Source organism: Schistocerca cancellata, chromosome 2 (assembly GCF_023864275.1).
Source record: "Schistocerca cancellata isolate TAMUIC-IGC-003103 chromosome 2, iqSchCanc2.1, whole genome shotgun sequence".
NCBI lineage: Eukaryota > Metazoa > Arthropoda > Insecta > Orthoptera > Acrididae > Schistocerca > Schistocerca cancellata.
Window position 1 is genome coordinate 496,956,162 of NC_064627.1, and position 24,767 is coordinate 496,980,928.

At 37.5% G+C, this 24,767-nt stretch overlaps 1 protein-coding gene across 2 annotated transcripts in view; it reads right to left on the bottom strand.

Annotated features, from left to right (window-relative positions):
• LOC126162034 (uncharacterized) overlaps positions 1-24,767 on the bottom strand; it is a 202,469-nt gene that overhangs the window by 121,199 nt on the left and 56,503 nt on the right. For both annotated transcript variants that reach the window (XM_049918260.1, XM_049918261.1), the window contains exons 6-7: positions 19,498-19,633; positions 11,364-11,676 (exon numbers count right to left, since the gene is read on the bottom strand). In XM_049918260.1, the coding sequence (XP_049774217.1) occupies positions 11,364-11,676; positions 19,498-19,633 (449 nt within the window). The remainder of the gene's footprint in view (positions 1-11,363; positions 11,677-19,497; positions 19,634-24,767) is intronic.

The following is a 24,767-nucleotide window of genomic DNA, read 5'->3' on the forward strand; positions in this document are numbered from 1 at the left end:
GTGCACACTGGCTTTCTTTCCAGCCCCAAACGCTATATGCCTAAGGGGCTTCACAACGCACCTAACATTAGAGCTCCTGCTAACTACGAAACCCCTCACCCCATAAGCCTGATCAAACCCACCTGAAGGAACGGCCACCTGTCCACTCACAGGGTGAATGGGAAAATCCAGACAACCAATTCCCACGTTGGCCCTCCGCCTCGAGTGACGCAAATGTGTTACCTCCTGCCACTCATTCTACTGTCACGGCAGATCCCCTGATCTATTGCATTAGGAGGTTTCTTGGTAGCAGAGCCCATGTGCGAAACAATCAACACTTGAGGTGTCCCACGAGACACGCAGATTCTCCACCAGCGTTACGCATTGAGGCAGTAGCCTGAAGGTGACTGACCGTAGCCAAAAGTGCATGCAACTGTTCCTATACTGGGGCTAGCTCCTCCTACATCCACACACAGCATGCACACTGCCTGCCCATGCTAGCAAGACTAACTGAAGAAGTAAACTACAAAAGCAGACAGAATCCTAGATATGCAACTTGCTCCTCTCATGATGTGTCCCTAATGGACGTTGATGCCTCAGTGAGCTATGTAGCTGGCTATTCAAAAGAAATGAAAACTGCGGTACAGACTGCCCGAATTTACACTTCAGTATTGTGAATTCCATCAGGAACCAATCAACAAAGAAGGCATTATAAAATACGAAGATCGGTAAACTGTGAACAAGATAATTAGTATCCTTTAGCAAAGATAAATTTACTGTGTTTGTTTATTCCTGTGTAAGAAGATGATGATTATAAAAGAGGAAAGTATTGACGACAGTATCACCAACGCTAGTACCGATGTAAATTTATCATATGAAAGTGAATGCAACAGGAATAGTCTTGATCCTGTAGAGAAATTTGAAACTCGTATGGAAAGACCAGAGGAAGTTAATGACATGTTATCAACAATAATGAACAATATGGAGGGAAAATTTAAGGCAGTTGATGACACTAACAGACAAAATGGTGAGTGGTTAGGAAATATTAAAGACAGACTCTGTGCTAATGAGATTTGTTTGGAACAAAAGGAGAAAAATAATGAGATTCATTTGGAATATATGAGGAAAAAAATGAGATTCGTTTGGAACAAATGGAGAAAAATAATGAGATTCATTTTTAATCAAATGGAGAAAAACAATGCAGCTCAGTTAGTTCAGAATCTTAAAGACATCAGTGATAGATTTGAAAAACAGTTCAAAGAATATGAAAAGAAAAATTATGATCACTTTCAAAAAGTAGAAGTAAAAATTTCCAGTTTATGTCGTAATATGGTTAAGATCACAGGTAAGGTCAATTATGTCGGGAGAAAGGTTAAAAATGTAGATGCAAAAGTAGAAAACCTGAAAACTGAAATTAGCATAGGTAGAGAGAAAATCCATAATGCGTTTAAAAGTTGTACATGCAGATATCAAACATGTAGAAGATACAGTAATACAGTATCCGATCGTATTTCTATTGTAGACGATAAAATTGTTAAAGTAGAAGGCAAATTTGAACAAAAGATAGGAATCATTAGTAAAAAAAATATAAGTAAATAAGCAATGAAGAAGTCAAGAGTTTAGAAAATAGTATTAGTGACATCACTAAGAAACTTGAAAGTGTTAGTAGCAATATGGTCACCAATAGTTTGGCGAACAATATTGGTACTATGTGGGGCAACATTCCAATAAAAACTTTTTAGATGAGAGCAGTATGCATCCGGTACATTTCCTGCAGCACTACAAAGATAACTTTTTTCCAAATATGTATGATAATTTGAAAATTAAATTTGTGAAAAGATTTCTAGAAGGTGAAGCATTGTCATGGACTAATCATTATTGTATTGAGGGAATGGCTTTTGCAGAGTTTGAGGAGGGGTTCTTAAGTAAATTCTGGTCAAGGACAGAACAAGCTAGAATAAAACGCGAATTCTTGAATGGACCTGTTTATGAAGATGAGTTTGGTAGCACGAAGCAATTTCGCAAAAAAAACTCACTCACCGATGCAAACCTTTTGATGAACTCGCTCAAACTGATGCATTAAAAACAAGGCTACCGTATGAATTACAGTGGGAGTTAGCTTATGAACCTGATGACACAATAGATAAGTTTTTGAAGTATGTAGACAAACTAGTCAGTATTATTGAGAAAACGGGTAAACCAGCACACCATAGTCAAAACCATTTTTAAAAGACAGGACACACGAATTGGGGAAACACACAACATGATAAAAAGCAACCACACAATTTTGGAAGTAATGATTCTCATCAGAAAAATCACCAGTACAACTTCAAGGGATCACAAGGAAACAGTTTCCATCACAAGGGTCAATATGGAAGTAATCATAATCAATTTGGTAACAAACACTTTGGAAGTAAACCAAATGAGTGGCATAGTCCTAATGGTATGGGGAGAACTGAACAGTTAAAATACAGATCAGGGCTCCATTGGTGGTCTGCAAGGCAGGAGCTACTTATACACAAATGGAAAGGAAAGTGTTTAGTGGACAAAGGAAGTCAAGTATCTGGGATATCAGAATCATTAAGTAAAAAACTGAAAACTAATAAGGATTATGTTGAGTTACCTGTAGTAGGAATTAATTTAAGAGGTGCTACTGGGAGGCACAGTAAATCAGTAAGGAGTCAGGCTTTTATTACTTTTGAAATTGAAGGAGTATCATGGGTACATGGGTATCTTGTTATTCCTTATCTCACAGAGGATTTTATCTTAGGCATGTCTTGGATAACAAAAGTAAGTGCAGCATTTGATTGGGTAGGACAGGAATTAATGATGACTCTACCAAGTGGTTAAGTCATTGCTATGAAACTTCTTACGTCAAATGTGTCGTGTATGAATAAGACTGTGAACAGTATTAAATTTACAAAATAAGGTAAGTACATTGAAAGTTACGTCGCAGATTTTGATACAGACGAGATAGAGTTTGAAAACTTGGTAAATGAAAAAGTAGCCGAAGCTAGAAAACTAACTGAGAACCAAAAACAAGATTTGAAATTATTTTTCAGGTAATATAGTGATGTATTTAGCAAAATACCAGGTAAAGTAATTGGATACCAATGTACTTTGCAGATGAAGCCACATAAACCTTTCTTTACAAAACCAAACGGTATTCCAATCTCGAAAAGGAAGCAGTGGAGAAACAATTACAAAAGATGGAAGTGTGTGAAATCATTGAGAGAAGTATAATCCCTTATAATAATTCCTTGGTCATTGTAAATTAATCTAATGGACAAGTCAGATTAGTACTAGATTCCAGACAGTTAAACAAATTATAAAGAGAAACTGACCACCCAGAGAACATCGATGAGTTGTTATATAAATTTAAAAATATCCAAATTATGTCAAGCCTTGACCTGACATTTGGTTTTCATCAAGTACTCTTGCAATTAGTTCTACGAAGTTCACTGCTTTCTTATACAATGGGAGATGTTACCAATATTGTGTAGTGCGTTTCAGATTAAACTCATCAGTCGCAGAATTTATAATAGCACTAGACTATGTACTTGGCCAAGAAGTTGTGTCAGAATTAACCATTTATGTAGATGATATATTAGAGTCAAATCAAAGTTGGGAGGATCATTTGAAGTTGTTGAAAAAGGTGTGTGAGAAACTCAGAAGAGGAGGAATGATGTTAAAACTAGAAAAATGTAAATTTGGTGTGCCATAACTATAATTTTTAGGTCATGTCATTACTAAGGAAGGGAAAAGTGCAGACCCTGAGAAAATAAAATCTGTCGTAAACTTTCCATCGCCTGGAAACCAAAAACAACTGAAATCTTCCTATTGAATCGGTGAATTCTATTGAAAATATATAAATGGACAATGCCTTAATGTAAAATGTTTAAGCAACTTATTTAGAAAAAATACTATGTGGAATTGGTCTGAAGAGTATCGAAGGTATTAGAGAAAATTAAGAATGAACTTTGTAAGAACAATCTTTAACACAGACCAGATTTTAGTTTACCATTTTGTTTTCAAACTGACAGTAGTGATTATGGGTTAGGAGCAGAACTATTTCAGGAGAAAGTTGTGAATGGAAAAAATCTTCACTGCACTATTGCATTTGCCAGTAGAATGTTACTTAAACATGAGAGAACTTGCACAGTTACAGAAAAAGAATTACTCGTGGTACACTGGGCATTTACAAAATTTAAAACATACCTGTTAGAACACAAGATAAAAGTGTATTCAGACCACAAAGCTTTAAGTTATTTGCAAGAGTGTAGACTATATCATAACAGATTAACCAGGTGGGCAATGTTTATGCAACAGTTTGATTATGAAACTGAGTATATTAAGGGGTCAGAAAATGCAGTAGCTGATGTTTTATCCAGGTTACCAGTATGAGGAGATGAGGAAATCTTTGATCAAGAGTAAGAAAAAGAATTTAAAATAAGATACATGAAGGGAATCCAAGATGAAAAGCTCATAAGGATGCTTTGCAATAACATCAGGAGGGGACAAAATAAACATCCTAATAGAAAGTGGTTAAGGATTGTTTAGGCAAAAGAGGGTATCATAAACTTGACAAATACTATACGCTATTTAAGGGAACACTCTTTAGAAGAACAGATGTGGACTCTCAAAATTGAAAGCCACGTTGGCCAGAATGTGAGGCAGACAAGTTAATAAAGTACACCCATGAAAGTTATGGTCGCTGTTGAATACAGAAATGCATACAAAAGTTACAAGAAATTATCCACTTTTATAAAATAGTAAAGAAAGCAAGGAATGAAATATCAACTTGCGACAAATGTCAAAGAGTAAAAGTAAGTAACAGAACACGTCAAGGAAAATGCAGAACATTATTCCAGATAAGCCATTAGATTTAGTAGCTGTAGACTTTTATGGTTCTTTACCTAAAAGCAAAGGTGGTCATTGTTTTATATTTGTCATGGTTGATGTACTTTCCAAATTAATTAAACTTTACCCTGTTTGAAAAGCTACGAGTAAAGAGATCATTACAAAGATTGAAAGAGATTACTTCAAGAGCATAGGAAAACCAAAAGCCATACTATCTGATAATGGTTCACAATTTGTTTCAAAAAACTGGAAAGCATTCATGGAAAAAACTAACACAAAACATATCTTGATATCCAAGTACAACACATCTTCAGACCCAGCAGAGAGGTACATGAGAGAACTAGGGAGACTTTTCAGGACCTATTGTAGTCACAAACACCCTAGTTGGTCCAACCATGTAAACAACTTTGAGGACATCATTCACCATATGAAATTATGTTTCATCTCAGACCAGCGAATCTTATTTCTGAATTAATAGACTTTCCACAATGTGCCTTAATATCTAAGAATTTTTAACATTATGCAGCCCTGTCAGCAACTGTGATAATTGAACATGTAACACGTCAGCATCAGTTGCAAATAGAAACCACATTTTACCCGGGTTTCAGCCAAAAGAGTTTAGTGTCACTCGCTTCTGAAGAAGGCCAAATTATTTTGGATGAAACCTGGGTAAAGTTTTGTTTCTATTTGCAACTGAGGCTGACGTGTTATATGTGCCTTAATAGCAATGAAAGAATGTGAAGAGATTGTAAAGAAAGAGATTGTGAAGAAACTAGGTGAAGCTAGAAAAAACAGACATAATAGGAAAATAAAGGCTACCACATTCAGAATAGGCGACCATGTCTTAGTGAAATCCCATGAACGATCGAAATTATTAACAGCAGAACTCAAGAAGTTTTTTGATATTAACATTGGGCCATTTGAGATTATTGAGAACCCTCACCCAAATGCATACCAATTAGTATATCCTGAGTCGAGAAAGCTGTTTGGTCTTGGGAATGTTGTTTCTTTGAAGCCGTATATGAGGAAAGGACAAATTGAGCCTACACACATGCCTTTATCTGGAAAGACGAAATATTGTGAGATACGGTCACAGAAACAAATTACAATCACCATACTATGTATTGCCATGTAACATATCTCATGCAAAATTATTTTGCATCTAGACTGATTGTCACTTAATTCTTGTATACCATTAGTTTTCATGATTCCAATGTGCTTGTTTAAGTAATTGTACAGTATGTAACGAACTGCAAAATATGTAAACTTGATAAATGAGGGATGTTATTTTAATGATGATGCTAGGAGACAATATATGTCACCCAACATGACAGTTTCAGGATAGCAGAGTGCTGTCCTACCACACTATACTACATAAGGATGTATAAACAATTCTTCAGCTATTTAAGAAACCAGTAAGATAACAACCAGTACAACAGTTACTTGAAGGTGGTGGAGAGATCTTCACACAGGGTTTTGGTAAAACACGGATATGTCTGCAGCCATGCTGACAGCCAGACTACACAAGGTGATGCCTTCAACATCGGCAAGACCTGTTGAGTATCATTATTGTGAAGATTAAATATGAGAAATATGTATTATGTTATTCAAGTTTTGTATCAGTTCTGAATTAGCCATTCTTGCTTATGCATGTATATTGCACAGTTGAATATAGTGGCAGTACTTTGCATTACACAAGAAAAATGTATAAAATTTTGAAGAGAACATAAACATTAATTTGTGATGAATTATTTTCTAAACATTTGGTTAAGATTTCTCATTCAGAGAGTGATTAAAGTGATATCAAACATGAAAACAATACTACACATCTAACTGAAAGTGATCAGTCGGCGAGTCAGAGACTATTGCACTCAACAAAGCAGCAGCTCTTTGCTATCTTTGTTAGTTATAGCAAACCAGAATCAATGGTGCTATAATGTACAGAACATTTAAATTCAATTTGCACTTCTGCAATACAAAAAGAAATCATTTGGCAGCTGTGTACGATCTTAAGTGGACTAGCAATAAGTCATACTGTGAGGCAGCTGTATGTAAGATACATATGTAATGGATAACACTACTCTATCTACATAACGGTCATATCTCTGCACTGTATGTTATTTCACAACTGTCCACCAAATCCAACGTTCACAGGATGACGATCAAAGAAGAAAGACCAGGAGGTTTCCAACATATAAAAACCAAGTCAGCAATGCAGCAAACTGTTCAGAGAATCATGGTGCCATAAGCGGTACTTGAAGGGTAACAACAGTTTAACACAATGAGAGCGCACATCAAACCACAACAAAGCATATTTGTTTAAATGAGTGGAAAATGCATAAATCTGATCTTTTTTAGACACAAGAGAAGGAACACTCATTGGACAAAAGTGATCTCTTCCAGTCATCATTGGTCTAAGCTGTTTAGTATCAAAACCATTTATGTCATGCTGATAAGTTCTTGGCAGTGATCAGTTGCTAAGGTTGGATGTAGAGATGGCAATACTTTCTGCAATATCAATATATTGATTTTCTGATAAATTATCTGAGCCATATCAATGCTGCTGATGTGTTGGCAGTAAAATGTTGATATTTTACATGTATCAGAGTTTTTAATCAATAAAAAAAGAGTGAAGAAAATTGACAGATGTGAAACGGGAAAATGTTAGTATTGAAATTTGTCATATGAAATGTTTATCATCATTGATTTCAAAAAAGTTTTGCCAGTATGATTTTACTGAAGCTGGTTCCATCACTTTCAATGATACGCCACTAAACTCACTTAACAAGTTAAGAAGGAGCCTACAATTTGACATACAATCAGTCTAAAAGTGCAACTTTGCATTTCTGAGATACACAAATACTGCAGATGTTGAAAGCTACACCACATACCAGAAACAAATAAAAAAAATGCCATTACAAACTAGGGGTTTAACCTTGACACGCTAAATTATTAGGCTGTGACTATGCAGCTGAATTACTGAGAAATGCAATGGAATTGAACTACTTTCACTCAATCTAATATCAAGAGGAGCATTCAATAAGCAATGCAACACATTTTGTTTCTGAAATCAGGTTGGCTTTATTCAAGATTACAATACACCATACAATTCCCCCCTTTTCTGGCTACAAAACCAATGTTGGAGCCATCATTTTGTTGTCTCAATAACCTCACCATTATCCACGTACCATTTCCTGTGTAGTTCATCCTTCATTGGGCCAAACAGGTGGAAGCCTTCTGTTAGTGAGGAACCCAGCAGGCATACACCAATGAGTACCCCAAATGTTGGTCAAGTGTATCAGCACTACCAACAAAGATGTAAAGTTGTGCAGCAAGGTGTTTGTTTCTGAACTATCAATCATCTCAAATGACAGTGTCCGGACATTCCAACACTGCAGGAGTCACAGCTGTGTGTGGCTGTCTGGCACACACATGGCTGGACAAGTTTGTGCAATCTTGTTGCGATGATGACACACCTGCACCCAACAACTTATTATGCTTTTGTTAACTGCCAGCTCTCTGTAGACATTCTCCAAGCACCTACGAATATCTGTGATGCTCTGGTTTTCCACTAAAAGAAACTCAATGGCAACTCTCTTCATGGAACACACATCTGTTACAGATGTCATTCTGAAGGCTATGTATAGCACCGCCATCCATCGGAACTCCATGAAACTACATTGACTAAAGTGGAAATATTCCACGATGTTCCACAACGAATTCTGTATTTTTTCAATCAAATTTAGCCAAGAAAAAAACTGTGTTACCTTACTTATTGAAAGCCCCTCGTCGTCTTCGTCCCCCCCCCCCCCCCTCCCACACATGATGACAGGAAATAGTAGCTATTACCTGTTGTAGTTATGTAATATATTAACGTATTCTATAAAAAAAGGTATTAACATATTTGTTGCTTTTAAATGTAAGCATTAATACATTTAGTTAAAAAACTTGTTAACAGTTTTGTTACTTCTGAATGCACAAAACTGATAGAGCTAGTTAATCAAATTAATCATATATCAATACAGATGTCAGAGACAACAGGTTCCATAAGATAAAAATCATATCTGGAAGTCAGCCACATTAACATTATTTTGAGTTCTACGTAGTATTTTACTTCAATGTTGACTTAAAGGAATTCAATAGTGGTGTTCATTTAAATACCAACAGCAAGTTGTCATTTCTATAACAGGCTCAGTCTTAGAAAATTTGAAGATGTGTCAATGAACCATTTGCTTTGCAGCACAAATGGAGGGTGTTACACTACTTTTGGCTGAAGTCAAATGACACTTGATGGCCAGCCAATCAATGTACTCAGAAGAGGTAATGAAGAACTAGTAGAAATACTCAAAAATTTTGAAAGTATTTGTCATTTGAACTTCTTGATGTTTATGCAGGCTCAGAATGCATGTCTTGTGAAGGCATACCACCTGTCACTAATTAGTAGATATCCTTCACACTTTATTTGGTTGCTCAATTTATGTTTTACATCAACCACTTTATATATTAACCCTTTTGCTGCTCTGGGCATGTATACACATCCTGTTACACTATTTCAGGTGTTGCGGACACATGTATGTGTGCCGCATGGATTTTCCTACACCGCTATGGATGTCTGAATGTGTCCTGAGCTGCTGACCTCTCACTGCTTCAAATGAATTACTTCTATATCTCAATAAATAAGAAAGTTTTGAGTATTTCTCATTCAACATATGTGCGTCATTGGGTGCTATCATTTGCAGAAAGCCTCATTTCAATATTTTGAATCATTTATGATATACGACTGTTATGGTCACAAGATGCGTGATGCGCAAGGACATGAATGGGAGTGTCATGTGCTACCGACCTTCAGACCTAAAAATCAATAACTTGAGAATGAAATGAGTTATCTTCTTCTCTCAATTTTTGTTAAATTTTGATATCTTGTCCACATTTCATTCACTGTAATATATAAACTAGGATCGACCACACGCAAAGTTCACACAATGCATTTTTACCTTTGCGAACACTTCAGAATTTCATGCAATGTTTTACTTAAGTAGATGCAGTGCAATAAGTATGACAGACAACAAAAAGAAATTCAATTCTTTATCGAGTGAAGATATCAGACTGTGCGATGCACAAAAATCAAAGTTTATCACCTAAAAGTTTACAAAAAATCTGATAAGTATTTCTTATCAGCCAGAATGCTGTCTCTCAGCACAGGCACCAGCATTTGGCACCCAGTACGGGCATAACAAAAGTAGTTTCAGCACAGAATGGAAAGAGCACATATGTAGCATCAAAAGGGTTAATTTGCAAATATTCAAGAAAATTTTCAAAATTTTTGTCACAAATGTTACAACAAGCATCAGTTCTACCATTTTTTTGTAAAGTGTCTCCACTCACAACTTTTAGTATCCACACTCACTACACTAGCTCAATAACTTAAACACCAATCAGTAAAAATCAAAAGTGCAATATATTACTTCTTCAACTGAAAGCCAACAGTTTACACCACACGGACTTGAGTGAGAACTGACCAGACAAGTAGTCTTTGGTTTGATGGGTTCAGACAGGCAGGGGGGTCACATTGCCTCCATGTTTCAAACACATAAGGAAATCAGGAAGTTGTTCAAAAGTTGTACAGAATGAGACACACAAACTCATGCAAAATAATTAAATACTTGCCTAATACATGAGTTGAGGTGTGTTATCAATTTAGTATTAGAGATGCTTAAATTGTTTTGACTATCAACATTTAGTAGGCACTAAAAACATGTAAAAAATAGAAATATGAAACTCCAATATATCAGATGAATGTTTTGAGTACGGGTATAAAAATATAAGACATTGTCTCCACAAAACATCAATATTTATTAATTATCACTGCCTGATACAATTTGTGTGTTATTACCTTCATGCTCCTCTCTCACAATCATTATTAACTCTCAGCAACCCCAAACAAGACAATTGGATTTTATTTATTGTTACTACTATGTGATGCTTTGGGTAGAGTTGAGTTTCATCACATGATCTTTGGCAGTTTTACTCACAATATATATTAAGTTTGGACTACCAATAAAGTAAAAAAATAAAATACAATAAAATAAAGATTATGCTCCAAGCCACTGTAAATGTTAGTGTTTCTGCACTTTGCCTCTCACGCATTCTGGCCATCAGCAGGGGAGAATTTGTAACAAATGATTAGACTACTCCAAATTAACTACCTTATTGCAATAGCAGACAGCAGCAGCAGCACATAAATGGTGAGTGATACCACTGCACAAATATTCAATGCTTCACAACATAGCCCTTAGCAGACTGACTCAGAATGTTATGCAATATGCAATGAAATGTACATCAATGTGTCTATGTACAAAAGAAATTCAGGAGTTACTCAATTGATCAGCAACAGGTAAAAATATATTTTTAATGTCTCCATGCTGAATTTTTTTAATTAAACTGCTTTGTATAACATTAAGATATTGCAAGTTCATATTTCAAAACAGAACCAATGTGCTATACTTTCTGTACTTTATACCAACCTTGCAATTCTGATGGCGCTGGAGGTGCTTCAGGTCCATATGCCAAACGAATCAAACTTCGACCACCTTCTAGCACAAAAATCTCATCTCTTGAAACAGACACATCAAGTACACCCCGAAGGCCCGACACAGTTCCGACAACAGAGATATTAGATGGATCGAGAATGTATATAGAGTCAGGACTATATGTAACAAGCAGATTCCCATGAAACTGCCTGACAGGCCCAAACTGAGGATCTCCACGAACAGTCCTCAAACGTTCTGGTAGAGGGTTAATAAGTGGCACTTCTGGGTGATGGTCAGAAAGTGCATCCTACAACAAAGGAAATATAAATCAGTCATGCAGAAAAGCATTTGACACACATTTTATGTAGATTTAGGAAAATAAAAATGAAAATATGTATTAGTGAAGTTAACACTAAAGCAGTGGGGTAACTACACTGACAGAAAAAGGAACTGCAGCACAATGAAGGAGTTTTGTGACATAAATGAAATCTGGTAGGCATGTTTCTACATCTGAAAGATAATGGCTATTCAAATTTCACACTAGTCACATAAGAGTGGCACTAGTAGCACCACTATGAGGATGCAAATTAAGTTTCTTTAAATACACACTGTAATGATCATGGGCATTCTTTAATTTTAAGATTGGACGTGGTGAGCTGATGTTAGCCAAGAATGCCTTTCAGGTAACAATACACCATTACCAAATCTGTAACGAGTTTGAATGAGGTCGTGTAATAGGGCTATGAGAAGATGGATGTTCCTCCTGCAATACTAAAGACTTGATGGGAATGTAGCCTCTGCACATGACTGCTGGCAGTGATGGTCATTAGAATGTAAAGTCTCAAGAAGATCGGGCTCCGGACAGCTACATGGCACCATCGACAGGGAGCACCATTGTGTTTAGTGTACAGCTCTCACATACTATACTGCATCCAAAGGAGCAATTGCAGCAGTAGTTGGCATCACCATGATACAATGAACTGTTACAAATCACTTACTTCAGGGACAGCTTTGAGCCAGGCACCCTTAGTGTGCATTCCACTAACCCCAAATCACCGCCATTTGTGACTTCAGTAGCATCAAGTGAGAGCTCATTGGAGAGCAAGGTGGAGGTCTGTTGTGCTTTCTGATGAAAGCTGGTTCTGCCTCAGTGTTAGTGATGGCTGTGTGTTAGGAGGAGGCCAGTTGACACACTGCAACCAACCTGTCTGCAGGCTAGACACCGGGACCTACACGTGGAGTTATGGTCTGGGGTGCAATTTCATATGACAAGAGTAACACTCTCTTTGTTATCCCATACATCACGAATGCATATTTGTATGACAGTCCGGTAATTCAACTGGTTGTGCTGCTATTCATGAACAGCATTCCAGGGCATGTTTTCCAACAGGATAAGACTTGCCCACAAACTACTGTTGAAACCCACCATGCTCACACCCTGTGTTGACGTGTTGCCTTGGCCTGCTCAATCACCAGATCTGTCTCCAATCAAGCACATATGGGGACATTATCAGACAACAATCCCAGCATCATCCATGACCAGCATTAACCATTCCCTCTATTGACTGACCAAGTGCCACAGGCGTGGAACTACATCCCGCAAACTGACATCCGGCCCTGTACAACACTGCATGTATGTTTGCATGCGTACATTAAAACGTCTTGCAGTTTCACTGGTTATTAGTCTACCAAGATTTCACATTTGCCTTGGTGAATTTAACATTTAAATTAACCTGTGATCTTGCTATGTTAATCACTTAAATATGTTGTGAAGACAAATGTATTCCTTAAATTTCATTACAGTACATTAATTATTTTTTGGTGTTGTGTTTTTTCAGTCTGTGTATATCTCTTATAAATATTTACAAGGCTGAGTATTAAAAGGAGAAGGGGAGAGGGAGAGGGGGAGGGGAAGAGGGAGATAGTACAATGGCTAAAAAGAGCAAAAGTTAGCTCATACAGTGATTTCCTGATCTTTAAGGATGCCTCTACACTGTCTATCACTCACTGGCATGTGGCTAGTTTTCTGGGCTAATTTTTATTCGCACATCTTGATATTTCAATATCTGACTAGAGGTGACATGCTAATCACTTTTCACAACGCAATGCCTGCCCCAATTAAAGTCTCCGCTTCGAACAATTAGTCAGGTATAATGAATAATGGAGAAAAAGGCATGGAAAAACACTCTTTTGATGCATAAGATTGTGGACCACAAAACAGTGCATTGGACTGCCAGTATTAAACTGATCTAGAGTTTCACATTGGAAAATGGTGTCAATTACCACAAATAACATTTACTGGTTAGCTGGATGCTACCAACGTTTTGCAAATGAAATGCCTGTGCACACATTTCGAGAGGTGCATTCAGATTTGCCTGTGTTTACACAAAGTGAACTACTGTACTGATACTGCTTGAATATGTTGCATATGATGAGAATAAACAATTAACAGAGCAGAGAGATTGTAGTTCTTATTAGGAAGCGTTGTGGCCTGAAAATGACACAGCACCAGGTATCTTCACAACTTAACATCGTGTCTAAAGTCATGTAACTCTGATGATGATTATGATGATGATGAAGTCCCAGTGCTTCAGAATTTCTACTATTCAGAAAATTGTAACATTCACTCCTAAATTATACACATTCTGCCAGAATTTTCCACACCTTATTAGGTTCTATTTCCAATTTTTTAAAGTCTCAGCTACTTCTGGCAATTCCTTATGAATTTCCACTTTGTTTTGTCCTGTTATCTTTGACTACACACAAGATAAGTCTTAAAATCGGAATATGGCCACCACTTCCTTTAACATTTCCACTATAAAGACCAATAAACACATTTCCTGCATCTGTGAATAGAAGTTTTTATAGATACGATACTTTCATCTAATTGTAGTATATTGTTTTGGTCTTCAGTCCTGAGACTGGTTTGATGCAGCTCTCCATGCTACTCTATCCTGTGCAAGCTTCTTCATCTCTGAGTAACTACATCCTTTTGAACCTGCTTAGTGTACTCATCTCTTGGTCTCCCTCTATGATTTTTACCCTCCACGCTGCCCTCCAATACTAGATTGGTGATCCCTTGATGCCTCAGAACATGTCCTACCAACCGATCCCTTCTTCTTGTCAAGTTGTGCCACAAACTCCTCTTCTCCCCAATTCTATTCAATACCTCCTCATTAGCTATGTGATTTACCCACCTAATCTTCAGCATTCTTCTGTAGCACCACATTTTGAAACCTTCTATTCTCTTCTTGTCCAAACTATTTATCGTCCATGTTTCACTTCCATACATGGCTACACTCAGTACAAATACTTTCAAATATGACTTCCTGACTCTTAAATCTATACTCAATGTTAAAAGATTTCTCTTCTTCAGAAACGCTTCCTTGCCATTGTCAGACAACATTTTATATCCTCTCTAGTTTGACCATCATCAGTTATTTTGCTCCCCAAATAGCAAAACTCCTTTACTACTTTAAGTGTCTCATTTCCTAATCTAATTCCCTCAGCATCACCCGAGTTAACTCAACTACATTCCATTATCCTCGTTTTGCTTTTGTTGATGTTCATCTTACGTTCTCCTTTCAAGACACTGTCCATTCCATTTAACTGCTGTTCCAAGTCCTTTGCTGTGTGTGACAGAATTACAATGTCACCGGTGAACCTCAAAGTTTTTATTTCTTCCCCATGGATTTTAATACCTACTCCAAATTTTTCTTTTGTTTCCTTTACTGCTTGCTCAATATACAGAATGAATAACATCGAGGAGAGGATACAACCCTGTCTCACTCCCTTCCCAACCACTGCTTCCCTTTCGTGCCCCTCGACTCTTATAACTGCCATCTGGTTTCTGTACAAATTGTAAATAGCCTTTCGCTCCCTGTGTTTTACCCCTACCAACTTTAGAATTTGAAAGAGAGTATTCCAGTCAACATTGTCAAAAGCTTTCTCTAAGTCTACAAATGCTAGGAATGTAGGTTTGCCTTTCCTTAATCTTTCTTCTAAGATAAGTTGTAAGGTCAGTATTGCCTCACGTGTTCCAACATTTCTACAGAATTCAAACTGATCTTCCCCGAGGTTGGCTTCTACCAGTTTTCCATTCGTCTGTAAAGAATTCGCTTTAGTATTTTGCAGCTGTGACTTATTAAACTGATTGTTCGGTAATTTTCACATCTGTCAACACCTGCTTTCTTTGGGATTGGAATTATTACATTCTTCTTGAAATCTGATGGTATTTCGTCTGTCTCATACATCTTGCTGACCAGGTGGTAGAGTTTTGTCAGGACTGGCTCTCCCAAGGCTGTCAGTAGTTCTAATGGAATGTTGTCTACTCCCAAAGCCTTGTTTCGACTCAGATCTTTCAGTGCTCTGTCAAACTCTTCGCACAGTATTATATCTCCCATTTCATCTTCATCTACATTCTCTTCAATTTCCATAATATTGTCCTCAAATACATCGTCCTTTTATAGATCCTCTTTATACTCCTTCCACCTTTCTGTTTTCCCTTCTTTGCTTAGAACTGGGTTTCCATCTGAGCTCTTGATATTCATACAAGTGGGTCTCTTTTCTCCAAAGGTCTCTTCAATTTTCCTGTAGGCAGTATCTATCTTACCCCTAGTGAGGTAAGCCTATACATCCTTACATTTGTCCTCTAGCCATGCCTGCTTAGCCATTTTGCACTTCCTGTCGATCTCATTTTTGAGATGTTTGTATTCCTTTTTGCCTGCTTCATTTACTGCATTTTTATATTTTCTCCTTTCATCAATTAAATTCAATATTTCTTCTGTCCCCCAAGGATTTCTACTAGCCCTCGTCTTTTTACCTACTTGATCCTCTGCTGCCTTCACTACATCATCCCTCAGCACTACCCATTCTTCTTCTACTGTATTTCTTTCCCCTATTCCTGTCAATTGTTTCCTTATGCGCTCCCTGAAACTCTGTACAATCTCTGGTTCTTTCAGTTTATCCAGGTCCCATCTCCTTAAATTCCCACCTTTTTGCAGTTTCTTCAGTTTTAATCTACAGTTCATAACCAATAGATTGTGGTCCGAGTCCACATCTGCCCCTGGAAATGTCTTACAATTTAAAACCTGGTTCCTAAATCTCTGTCTTACCATTATATAATCTATCTGATACCTTCTAGTATATTCTGGATTTTTCCATGTATACAACCTTCTTGTATGATTCTTGAACCAAGTGTTAGCTATGATTAAGTTATGCTCTGTGCAAAATTCTACCAGGCGGTTTCCTCTTTCATTTCTTAGCCCCAATCCGTATTCACCTACTATGTTTCCTTCTCTCCCTTTTCCTACTATCGAATTCCAGTCACCCATGACTATTAAATTTTCATCTCCTTTCACTACCTGAATAATTTCTTTTATCTCATCATACATTTTATCAATTTCATCATCATTTGCAGAGCCAGTTGGCATATAAACTTGTACTACTGTAGTAGGCATGGGCTTTGTGTCTATCTTGGTCACAATAATTCATTCACTATGCTGTTTGTAGTAGCTTACCCGCACTCCTATTTATTTATTTATTTATTTTTATTATTATTATTCATTATTAAACCTACTGCTGCATTACCCCTATTTGATTTTGTATTTATAACCCTGTATTCACCTGACCAAAAGTCTTGTTCCTCCTGCCACCAAACTTCACTAATTCCCACTATATCCAATTTTAACCTATCCATTTCCCTTTTTAAATTTTCTAACCTACCTGCCTGATTAAGGGATCTGACATTCCATGCTCCCATCTGTAGAATGCCAGTTTTCTTTCTCCTGATAACGACGTCCTCCAGAGTAGTCCCTGCCATACCTCCGTAATATTTTACCCAAGAGGACGCCATCATCATTTAATCATACAGTAAAGCTGCATGCCCTGGGGAAAAATTACGGCTGTAGATTCCCCTGCTTTCAGCCATTCGCAGTATCACCACAGCAAGGCTATTTTGGTTAGTGTTACAAGGCCAGATCAGTCAATCATCCAGACTGTTGCCCCTGCAACTACTGAAAAGGCTGCTGCCCCTTTTCAGGAACCACACGTTTGTCTGGCCTCTCAACAGATACCCCTCCACTGTGGTTGCACCTACGGTATGGCCATCTGTATCGCTGAGGCACGCAAGCCTCCCCACCAATGGCAAGGTCCATGGTTCATGGGGGGGAGGAATTGTTGTATCATCATCATCATCATCATCAGTTATCTGCTATATTAGCAGGTCCTTTGCCTCTCCATTTTCTGCTATCCATTGCTTCCTTCTTAAGGCTGCTGTATGTTGTACCGTCCATCATGTCATCCAGTATCTGGAATCTCTTCCTTCCTCGCTTCCTTTTCCCTTCTACATAACCTTCTAAAACTGTTTTTATCAGTCCATCATTCTTTCTTAATATATGCCCAATGCAATTTCTTTTTCTTCTCTTTATTACATCTAGTAACTGTCTTTTCTCTCCCACTCTTCTCAGTACCTCTTCCTTTTTTACTCTGTCCATCCAACTTATTCTTTCCATCTTCCGCCATGTCCAGATCTCAAAAGCCTCCAGCCTTCCTCTGTCTTTTTTCCTCATAGTCCATGTTTCAGTGCCATATAGAAGAACACTCCATACAAGACATTTTATGAGTCTCTTTCTGAGTTCTCTGTCCAGACCACTGCAGAAAATTCTCCTTTTCTTATAAAACGCCTCTTTTGCCATTGCTATCCTTGTTTAAATTTCTGTGGTGCACTTCCAGTCGGTGTCTATCCTGCTTCCAAAATACTTAAAATTTTGCACCTGTTCTAGTATTTCTCCATTCAGCATAATTTTTATTTCCTTATTTCCCCCTAGTGCCAATACTTTTGTTTTATTTGTGTTAATTTTCATTCCATATTTTTTTCCGTTAGTTGCAATGGTGTCCACCAAATCCTGTAATTCTTTTTCCCCTGTGGCTAGAAGGACCATGTCATCAGCAAATCTCAAACACCCTACTATTCTTCCTCCAATTTCTACTCCTTTGTCATCCAATGAGCATTGGTCAATCATATTTTCCAAGTAGAGGTTGAAAAGAGTAGGTGATAAAACAGCATCCTTGTCTTACTCCTTTTCCTAGTCTGATCCAGTTAGTACTTTCTCCTCTCACTTTAACTGAAACTTTTTGATTAAGATATAATGAGTTTATAAGTCTTCTGGTTTTCCAGTCCACTCTCCTTTCCCTCATTATAGTCGCAGCTTGTCCCAAACCACATTGTCAAATGCCTTTTCTAGATCGATGAAGCACATATATAAGTCTCTTCCTTTTTCAATAAACCTTTCTCCCAAGATTCTTAGGAGCCCTAAAGCCAAACTGCTCGTCACCAAGATTCTCCTCCATTATTTTTTCAAGTCTTTTATTAATTATTCATATGTCTGCTTGTGTCTGTATATGTGTGGATGGATATGTGTGTGTGTGCGCGAGTGTATACCTGTCCTTTTTTCTCCCCTAAGGTAAGTCTTTCCGCTCCCGGGATTGGAATGACTCCTTACCCTCTCCCTTAAAACCCTCATCCTTTCGTCTTTCCCTCTCCTTCCCTCTTTCCTGATGAAGCAACCATGGGTTGCGAAAGCTTGAATTTTGTGTGTGTGTGTGTGTGTGTGTGTGTGTGTGTGTGTGTGTGTGTGTGTGTGTGTGTGTGTGTGTCTATCAACATAACAATGCTTTCGTTTGGTAAGTTACATCATCTTTGTTTTTAGATATATTTTTCCCACGTGGAATGTTTCCCTCTATTATATTCAGATCATTAATTATTCTTAACATCACTTTGGCTGCATGTGAAATGAGGCTGATTGTCCTGTGCTCGCTGCATTTCTCAGTTCCTTGTTTTTTCGGTAATGCAATCATTACTGTTGTCAGAAAGTCCTCAGGCCATTCACCACTGTCATATATTTTATTACATAACCTGAATATATCTCTTATTCCATCGTGGTTCAAGCATTTTAGTATTTCTCCCGGTATTGTATCTGTACCTACCGCTTTGCCATTTTTCATTGCAGGTATGGCAGACTTTACTTCTTCCATTATGATGGTTGGTATATAAAAACAAGTTACAATACTCACGAAAAAATATGAGAATCAGTAAATGATACTTGTAACAAGAAAGGTTGAGACCTACCTTGTATATGAGTGTCTGCTGGACTACACCATTTCTGTCTGCAAGCCAAATACGAAGACCAGGCCGGCTGGCATAAATGATCAGATCCTGAGGTCTGCCGGTACCTGGAGATAATGTTGCACCTAGATGACCAAGCCTAAAATAATAAAACCTTGAATAGAAGTTTGTTGTCTAGTTCTTAGAATCAGTCTATAATAATGGTAACATTATTGGAAAATCTACCAAAGTGTAATTCTTTATTTCTCCTTGCACTTCTTGATCATTACCAAAAACAAGAAAAGAGTCTGATGAATATTTTTTTGTCTGCTCCATAAACACATCACCAAAAAGAGTTTTGTGTGCAGCCCCAACTGTCGAATAAGTTTACATCACTATATGCCAGTAGTGCAAAGGCGCAAGGTTTGGGCATTTCATTATTTAACATTTAGAAAACGCTGCTGTTTGAGGTTTTCAGTTTCTGAAACAACTAGAAAAAAGCTTAATTTTGAATATGAAATAAGACTGAAAACAAATCAACAATGTAACTGGAAACAAATCATTTTTAATTACCTTTTGAGTCAATAAGCATGTAAAAACTAGTTCCAAGGCAAATGCAGCGTTCTGTATGAACAGAAATTGTTTGCACAGACATAAAAGAAATTATTAGCTATCAATAAACCTATCTTATAGAAACAACTACAGTAACTGTAACCAATTAAACCATCTAGATTCACAGCTGAATGGATTAAGAGACAGTTGCATAAGAAACTTGTTTGAATACTGGGTGAAGACATGGATTTAGCTGCACCAATTTTCTGCATGTGCCTCCCCCAATTTAATCAGAATATCACCAAAATAAAGACTGAAAGTTATCAGATGGGTTCAAGGGAAGGAAAGTATATAGTATTAAGGTTTAACAAAGCTCTGATGAGAAGACCACTAGTGGACATGCTTGGATTGAACAAATAATGGGAGGCAATAAGTCATTTCTTTTCCAAAGGAACTACAAGGATTTAAACTCCAATCCCAAATGCAAGTCTAGTACATTAACGTTCCCTTTTTTTTTTTTTTTTCCTGTGCTAACCTCTTCATCTCAGAGTAGCACTTGCAACCTACGTCCTCAATTATTTGCTTGACATTCCGATCTCTGTCTTCCTCTACAGTTTTTGCCCTCTACAGCTCCCTCTAGTACCATGGAAGTCATTCCCTCATGTCTTAGCAGATGTCCTATCATCCTGTCCCTTCTCCTTATCAGTGTTTTCCACATATTCCTTTCCTCTCCGATTCTGCGTAGAGCCTCCTCATTCCTTACCTTATCAGTCCACCAAATTTTCAACATTCGTCTATAGCAACACATCTCAAATGCTTCGATTCTCTTCTGTTCCGGTTTTCCCGCAGCCCATGTTTCACTACCATACAATGCTGTACTCCAGACGTACATCCTCAGAAATTTCTTCCTCAAATTAAGGCCAGTATTTGATATTAGTAGACTTCTCTTGGCCAGAAATGCCTTTTTTGTCATAGCGAGTCTGCTTTTGATGTCCTCCTTGCTCCGTCCGTCATTGGTTATTTTACTGCCTAGGTAGCAGAATTCCTTAACTTCATTGACTTCGTGACCATCAATCCTGATGTTAAGTTTCTCACTGTTCTCATTTCTACTACTTCTCATTACCTTCGTCTTTCTCCGATTTACTCTCAAATCATACTGTGTACTCATTAGATTGCTCATTTCGTTCAGTAGATCATTTAATTCTTCTTCACTTTCACTCAGGATAGCAATGTCATCAGTGAATCGTATCATTGATATCCTTTCACCTTGTATTTTAATTCCACTCCCGAACCTTTCTTTTATTTCCATCATTGCTTCCTCGATGTACAGATTGAAGAGTAGGGGCGAAAGGCTACAGCCTTGTCTTACACCCTTCTTAATACGAGCACTTCGTTCTTGATCATCCACTCTTATTATTCCCTCTTGGTTGTTGTACATATTGTATATGACCCATCTCTCCCTATAGCTTATCCCTACTTTTTTCTGCATCTCGAACAGCTTGGACCATTTTATATTGTCAAACGCATTTTCCAGGTCGACAAATCCTATGAAAGTGCCTTGATTTTTCTTTAGCCTTGCTTCCATTATTAGCCGTAACGTCAGAATTGCCTCTCTCGTCCCTTTACTTTTCCTAAAGCCAAACTGATCGTCACCTAGCGCATTCTCAATTTTCTTTTCCATTCTTCTGTATATTATTCTTGTAAGCAGCTTCGATGCATGAGCTGTTGAGCTGATTGTGCGATAATTCGCACACTTGTCAGCTCTTGCCGTCTTCGGAATTGTGTGGATGATGCTTTTCCGAAAGTCAGATGGTATATCGCCAGATTCATATATTCTACACACCAACGTGAATAGTCATTTTGTTGCCAGTTCCCCCAAAGATTTTAGAAATTCTGATGGAATGTTATCTATCCCTCCTGCCTTATTTGACCGTAAGTCCTCCAAAGCTCTTTTAAATTCCGATTATCATACTGGATCCCCTATCTCTTCTAAATCGACTCCTGTTTCTTCTTCTATCACATCAGACAAATCTTCACCCTCATAGAGGCTTTCAAGGTATTCTTTCCACCTATCTGCTCTCTCCTCTGCATTTAACAGTGGAATTCCTGTTGCACTCTTAATGTTACCACCATTGCTTTTAATGTCACCAAAGGTTGTTTTGACTTTCCTGTATGCTCAGTCTGTCCTTCCGACAATCATATCTTTTTTGATGTCTTCACATTTTTCCTGCAGCCATTTCGTCTTAGCTTCCCTGCACTTCCTATTTATTTCATTCCTCAGTGACTTGTATTTCTGTATTCCTGATTTTCCCGGAATATGTTTGTACTTCCTCCTTTCATCAATCAACTGAAGTATTTCTTCTGTTACCCATGGTTTCTTCGCAGCTACCTTCTTTGTACCTATGTTTTCCTTCCCAACTTCTGTGATGGCCCTTTTTAGAGATGTCCATTCCTCTTCAACTGTACTGCCTACTGCGCTATTCCTTATTGCTGTATCTATGGCGTTAGAGAACTTCAAACGTATCTCGTCATTCCTTAGTACTTCCGTATCCCACTTCTTTGCGTATTGATTCTTCCTGACTAATGTCAGGAACTTCAGCCTACTCTTCATCACTACTATATTCCTTAATTGTGTTAAATGGAATTGAAATCACTGACATTAAGATAAGACAATGTTCTAATTCCCTTTTCTCAGGAAGAGTTATATATCTAAAAAATAGATTTAAATATTTTTTAGAAAAGTAAATTTGTTAACAAACTGGAAGACTGTCTAAATTACACAGTTTATCTCCTAAAGTAGGATTTTACTGAAGCTGATTCCATCACTTTCTTTGATACAACATTCAACTCACTTAAAATCAAGAAGCAGCATACCAATTTACAAGCAATCTGTCTAAAAGTGCAGCTTCATAATTTTGACATACACATGTTACTGTAGACAGTGAATGTCACATCACACACCAGAAATGAATTTCAAAGTGCTACTACTACCTAGGTATTTCACATTGACTCTTTTAAATTATTAGACTGTCACTTACCCAGCTGAACTACTGAAAGATGTTGCTCTTTACGTTCATTAAGGACTCAGTTTAACTAGAACTTTCACTTTATTTTATTTTCTTATTGTGCATACTAAGAAGCTTTAATTACAGCCACCATGGAATAACAAACTTCTTTTCTGTTTAATCCCAAACAATAAAGATATTATTATGCCAACATTATCATGTTAAACACTTTTAAACACATTAAAAATACAAATAGTAATTTGTCATGTTCGCACATCACCACCTTCTTAGCAGCATAGTCAGTTTAGGACTTCAACTAATCTTGCTGGAAATCAAATTTCACAACCAGGTCTTGTTGCTGTTCTTGGTTTTTCACTTTCTGTAGCAGAGTCTGGTTGCTGGTGTTGTGCTCACTGTTCAATTGGAGTGTCTTCGCGGTATTTTATTATTCTCCTTCATCAGATAGGCAGATTTTAATTGATCAGTGGAAATATTCTTTACCTGGTCTTTTACTTTAAGTCCGAAACATTTTGTGTTCCTTTCAATTATTTCATAAGGGCCTCCATTTGGAGACACTAATGCCTTCTTCGCTCGCTCAAACCTTACAAACACATGTGTTGAGTTGCTAAGGTCCTTACGCAGGAATGGTGTTTCTTTTGCTTTGTAGGGATATTGCACAAGTTTCACACAATTCATATACTGCTTCAGCTGTGACACAGATTGAGATAAGTCTGTACCCCTTTCTGTACCATACTCTTTAAACCCCCCACCCCCAACACACACGCACGCGCACACACACACACACACACACACACACACACACACACACACACACACATGGTATCCTGATGTGTGTGACATAAAATGTTTCTGCAATTGTAGCATTAGTGTTTTCTCTAATTAAGTATAGAAGACCAAGAAGAATCACTGGTATTACTTTAGCCCATTTGGCAGTTGCATGGGCAAGGATGGCTGCTTCAAGTTTCCCTGAGAATGATATGCTGTAGTTTGGGTTGGATTACAGCCACATATTTTTATAGTGCTTGGAATAGCTCTGAGTTAAACTGTCTTCCACGGTCAGTCACTATTTTGTAGGGTGTTCCAAAGCTAGTGATACAACAACTGAAAAATGCTTATGCTAATGCTTCTGCTTGTATGTCTCTAAGAGGTACTGCTACAATCCAATTTGTGATCTATGCATGTTAAAGAATAGGTATATTCATCCAAATGAGGCACTGGTTCACCAGGTTAAGATGAATTATTTTGAAGTATTCATCATTATAGAGAAACTTTCCTAATGGCACTTGAACATGTCATGATACTTTGTTTTTCTGACATGCAGTACATGTTTTAGCCCAATTTCTGACATCCTTTTTGTAATGAGATCCCAGATATCTTCAACAAATTTTGGTCCAGCTGAGCGAGCAGTTAGTTAAATTTAGTCGCCTCAGTAGCTATACCGGCAATTGTGAATTGCGCTTCGTCCTGACAAAACCAGATTTCTGCCTTTTCTGTCCAAAACAGCAGTAGCTTAACGCTTACCTTACCAATTTCCAGCTTGCATTCAGGATTATTACCTTCAGGTCCTCTACTGTTGACATTTTGCGAATTTTTTAAACAAAGTATGCGAATACTTCAAGTTAAAAAATTACATAAAAATTTCACTGAAATTACTTTGTAAATGTCATTATCTTGCTGATCACATTGGGGTCGCCAATTTGTTGCTCTTTACGTTCA